At 40.3% G+C, this 5,511-nt stretch overlaps 1 protein-coding gene across 1 annotated transcript in view; it reads left to right on the top strand.

Annotated features, from left to right (window-relative positions):
* Nucleotides 1–6: 6 nt before the first annotated feature.
* LOC109956835 (NACHT, LRR and PYD domains-containing protein 3-like) overlaps nucleotides 7–5,511 on the top strand; it is a 6,203-nt gene continuing 698 nt past the window's right edge. The window contains exons 1-6 of the mRNA XM_020594214.1: nucleotides 7–41; nucleotides 359–526; nucleotides 632–802; nucleotides 2,947–3,162; nucleotides 3,249–3,422; nucleotides 5,304–5,477. Coding sequence (XP_020449870.1) covers nucleotides 384–526; nucleotides 632–802; nucleotides 2,947–3,162; nucleotides 3,249–3,422; nucleotides 5,304–5,477 — 878 coding nt within the window. The 5' untranslated portion in view covers nucleotides 7–41; nucleotides 359–383. The remainder of the gene's footprint in view (nucleotides 42–358; nucleotides 527–631; nucleotides 803–2,946; nucleotides 3,163–3,248; nucleotides 3,423–5,303; nucleotides 5,478–5,511) is intronic.

Below are 5,511 nucleotides of genomic sequence, written 5' to 3' on the forward strand. Positions count from 1 at the left end.
AATGGCCTGAGATCTTCTAAATGCAAGTTAGAAACACTTAAGTAAGTCTTGTGAAATTAACCTACATGTTTGTGCCCTATTTTTAATATCAAATTCATATGGAAATGTGGAATGTTTGTCATTTTAATGGAGTAACATTTATTTCCACTAAAAATGCTAATCAAAAGAAAATGACACACATAAGACCATTTGTTTTGTACAGGTGAAATAATAAACACTCAAAGTTTGTATCAAAGGAATGAGAAGCGAGTTTTGAGATTTAACCACAAAAACTGCAAAGCAACTGATTAATCTTTTTTGAGAATTCTTGTTCTTTTTATTTGGCCGTTGCTAACACGGCATTTCGTTGTCACCGTAGATTGTCACAGTGCAACATTGAGCAGATGGGCTGCTATTATCTGGCCTCAGCTCTGCAGAACAACTCCAGCCACCTGACTGAGTTGGATCTGAGCATTAATATGGTTGGAGACAAGGGAGCCAATGAGATCTTTGAAAAGTTTGATATATCACAGCTAAGGAGGCTGGAGTGAGTATGGCTTAATATAAATGCATTAAGCTCTGCACGTCTTCATAAACGAATAGCTATCATTAATCATGTGACATTTGGAATCTCTTCATATCTCTTTGGTAGGGTGTACCACTGTGGCCTCACTGTTCTAAGCTGTAGAAATATTGGGGAGGCTCTGAAATCTGAAGACAGCTCCCTGGCAGAACTCAATTTGAGCAACAACAGCTTGAAAGATGCAGGGTTTGCAGTCATCTGCGAAGGCATGTATGCATGGTGTAGTCTGAAAAAACTCAAGTAAGGATACTCCCTCTCTTTGATTACTTACTGACTGAAACAAAGAGAAATAAAAGTACTGGGAAAGGACTTTTATTTTGCACTGTCAACTTTGGCTCTTTTGGGCCCCACTTTAGTCATAATTTTTAATAATTTAGGATCCAAAGTAATTAACAATACTATGCATTTATATACAGATGATATGGCTATTTATACAGTGGCTCCCTCCACTGATCAGGCTTTTCAGCATTTACAGTCTTGACTTTAACATTGTTCATCTTATCTTATCTTCTTGATCTTGATCTGATGTGAAATTTCTATAAAAAAAGTTTTACTACATAACAATGTCAAATTGGTCATTTAAATTTAGATATAGCTACATTCATTGACAAAGTCTGTTCCTTTTCAATATCTTGGTTTTTGGTTTTTGGCAAGCTGAGTTTTTTAAAATGCATCTTCAGAAATTAACTGCTTCATTAAAACCTAGACTTTCATTTCTGTATAGAAGTAGACTGTTTTATTGAGTATCATAAGAGGCAGTTGGGACAAATGAAGATTTTTTATCTGTAATAGACTAAGGCGATATAATATACAGTGGGTACAGAAAGTATTCAGACCCCCTAAAATTTTTCCCTCTTTGTTATATTGCAGCCATATGCTAAAATCATTTAAGTTCATTTTTTTCCTCATTAATGTACACACAGCACCCCATATTGACAGAAAAACACAGAATGTTTGACATTTTCGCAGATTTATTAAAAAAGAAAAACTGAAATATCACATGGTCATAAGTATTCAGACCCTTTGCTGTGATACTCATATATTTAACTTAGGTTCTGTCCATTTTGTCTGATCATCCCTGAGATGGTTCTACACCTTCATTTGAGTCCAGCTGTGTTTGATTATACTGATTGGACGTGATTAGGAAAGCCACACACCTGTCTATATAAGATCCTACAGCTCACAGTGCATGTCAGAGCAAATGAGAATCATGAGGTCAAAGGAACTGCCTGAAGAGCTCAGAGACAGAATTGTGGCAAGGCACAGATCTGGCCAAGGTTACAAAAAAATACTATATTTGTGCAGCTGGCCGTGCTCAAGCCGGGTTTGAACCCAGACTGCATTTCACCGTGCAGTGTGTGGACAGACATCTGTCATTCTCTGCTACATGCTAGCAAACACAGCATGTCTGTGCACTAAAGCACATGCACTCACCCACACATTTGTAGTACCAGCATGAGGGCTTCCTTTGACTCAACTTTTTTAGCAAACTCCATGCGGGCTTTCATGTGTCTTGCACTGAAGAGAGGCTTCTGTCGGGCCACTCTGCCCTAAAGCCCTGACTGGTGGAGGGCTGGCGTGATGGTTGACTTTCTACAACTTTCTCCCATCTCCCGACTGCATCTCTTGAGCTCAGCCACAGTCATCTTTGGGTTCTTCTGTACCTCTTTCACCAAGGCTCTTCTCCCCCGATAGCTCAGTTTGGCCGGACGGCCAGCTCTAGGAAGGGTTCTGGTCGTCCCAAACGTCTTCCATTTAAGGATTATGGAGGCCACTGTGCTCTTAGGAACCTTAAGTGCAGCAGAAATTTTTTTTTGTAACCTTGGCCAGATCTGTGCCTTGCCACAATTCTGTCTGTGAGCTCTTCAGGCAGTTCCTTTGACCTCATGATTCTCATTTGCTCTGACATGCAGTGTGAGCTGTAGGGTCTTATATAGACAGGTGTGTGGCTTTCCTAATCACGTCCAATCAGTATAATCAAACACAGCTGGACTCAAATGAAGGTGTAGAACCATCTCAGGGATGATCAGAAGAAATGGACAGCACCTAAGTTAAATATATGAGTCAATGTAAACTGCTTTTATATAGTATTTTACAATTTAAATGTGAGTGTAATAGATTATTTGGTATATATTTTATTATTTTTAATGTTTCCTGATTTGTGATATAGATATGTAATATATTTTTTGATTCATGTGTACATATGCCTGTTACTGTTTCAGAGGTGTTAATTGTATGTCAGGGCACCGTTGAGAATAAGAGCTTGTTCTCAGCTGGGCTTTTCCCTGAGTAAATAAAGGTGGTGATGATTCTGCTAAAATATATACTGATCTCTTCATATGCCAAACCATAGATAAATGGCATTTTATTTTATTTCCCATCAGCGTTTCAAGATGTGGAATCACTCGTTTGGGCTGCGGTTATTTGGCAAGGGTCCTGTGTTCAATTTCGCAGCTCTGCAATGGATGGATGGAAAAACGAGACTGGCAAGCAGTGGAGCTGCAAGACCTTGACCTCAGCCTGAACTGCCTCGAAGACATGGGAGTCAAAGAAATTTCGGATGGACTGAAGAATCCCCTCAGCCATCTGAAAACTCTCAAGTGAGTCGTTTCCAAAACTGAGTTCTTCATAACAATAGCTTTTGTTGGGAGAACAGTTTGCTACAGTCATTTTTGCTTAATTTCAGCCTGAGCCACTGTAGTCTGACGGATGACTGCTGTGCCCAGCTTGCATCAGGAATTTCATCCAAGCAGGGCATTATCGGTGAGCTGGACCTCTCTGGCAATGACCTTCAAGATAAGGGAGTAAGGAAACTCTGCGTGGGACTCAGAAACCCTCACTGTAAACTTAAGTTGTTGTCGTAAGTTATTTATTTGTCTTTGTACCGCTACTCAAAGAAATAACTCCCCAAGATAAAATCACCTTATTGTTTGTTGTCAGATAGCTCATAGAAGTATTGTCAGTATTACACCAAGGACCCATATTGGACAAAACACTGGGTCCAAATGCTGGAATTCTTATTTTTACATGAACAAAATCAGTATGAACTAATCTGAGAGAAACCTAGGAACAGTCAGACCTGACCCAAATAGACCAGAGGATAATCAGTTCCTCATTTCAGCAGTGATGTGTCTACTGTATGTCTACTGTACTTCCTCTTTCCCGTGATTCTTGCATTTTTCACTCTTTTAGATGTAAAATCACTTCTCCCCATTCTTTTAATACAATTATTTCACAATTTATTCTTACACATGTACTAATGATTATTTCAACAAACACACATAAATCATCTTATGATTATCTTTACTTATTAAAAGCTTAACTTTTCTAAGCATTCTGCCATAGCATTTTAATAATAATTCCTTTGTCTTCTCCAACCGTCCCTGGAACTTCCTCTTTCTCCTCTGCCTTCTCTGTATCTTGGTGCTCTTTGAGGCCCGTTTTTACAGCCTTGCTGACACCCCCTCCACGGGCTGCGGAGAGCGCCGAGGCCTACTGCTTGCCTCTCCTCTCTGTTCCTCTGTTTCTTGGTTCTCTCTTGGACCCGTATTTACAGCTACGCTGACAAATGAAACATTGTTGGTGACATGATACAGGCTCATGTTGCACATAATAGACGCTGGGCAGTGTACTTTATTACAAGCTAGCTGAGATGGGTTTGTTCGCCTGATAGTGACAAAGCCTGACCAAAGTTGTTGGCCGCAGATGAATTTATTTATTTGAGGAACTGAGGTAAATGACTTTTTGCTTTTGGAAAAAAAAAACAAACAACAACTAGAAATCTGAGACAGGGGATGACATCGACAGGGTTGCAGCCTATGTTGAAGTATTTCATAACATTACCATATATGTACACTCTGCTGTGGTGGCGGTGTTTTTGCAGATCTCTACAGGACAGAACAGTAGCTATTAACAGTTAGTAATTCTAACGAGGTTATTTTTAGTTCTCGTCAAATGAGTAGAAGCCAGTCTGATCTGCACTCTTGTCTGGTCTCTTGCTCCTTTTTCTCTTCTTGACTTGCTGGGATCTGCTGATTTTGCGTGTTGACCACGTTTTTAGATGCTTTGACTGTACAGATCATAACATATGTCTATGGGACAGATGTCTTCTGATTGTATGCCATACTGTGTACTGCTGCATGTGTGCTTTAGTCCATGTCCTGTTGCATAGCTTGCTCACAATTGCAGTAGGCAATTGTAGTAAGTGTGTATGTCCGAACTTGAAGTGCAAACTCCTGAGGACGGGAGGGCATAATGCTCTTAATGTGCAACTGGAAGACCGACGTCCTTGCTGATTCTGCTCTGAACGAGATGTAGCCAAGGAGAGTTAGCTTGGTCTACTAGCAGGGCCTAAGAGTTCTGAAAACATCACAGCAAATTTCCAAATTGGCATTACTTGGATAGACTGACTACATATTCACAGTTTAAGTGATTACTTTCTCACCTGAAGAAATATCAAACTCAGTAAAGGCCTAGTGATTTGTCTCCACGTGTGAATGCCCCATAAGAATACTGAGCTAACGGAAGGGTCTGGTGCTGTAAACATTACGTGGTTCTTGCGAGGGGTCTTTCATGCAACTGAGTCGGGGCTAATTTCACCCCTTATAACTGGAAAATCCAGGTTTAGCTGCACAGAATAAATCTCCATGGTAACTTGACTGGGTTTAATTTAACCTGCTTTCATGCAACCGAGCCAGGGCTGTTGAGGGAGATCCTATGTATTTGCTTTGTTTGTCACCAGGCTGCGGACATGTGGTCTGAGCTCGAGGAGCATTCAGTTCCTGATCTCTGCTCTGAAGTCAAACCCTGAACATCTGGCAGAGCTGCATCTGATGGGCAACAGTCTGGAAGACTCCAAAATCCAAGAGCTCATGGAGCTAACAAAGAGCCAGAAATACTCATTATGTACAATAGAGTGAGTGTACAGGCTAATTATTCAAAAACAACAG

This window comes from Monopterus albus, unplaced genomic scaffold, assembly GCF_001952655.1.
Source record: "Monopterus albus unplaced genomic scaffold, M_albus_1.0 scaffold22.1, whole genome shotgun sequence".
Lineage (NCBI taxonomy): Eukaryota > Metazoa > Chordata > Actinopteri > Synbranchiformes > Synbranchidae > Monopterus > Monopterus albus.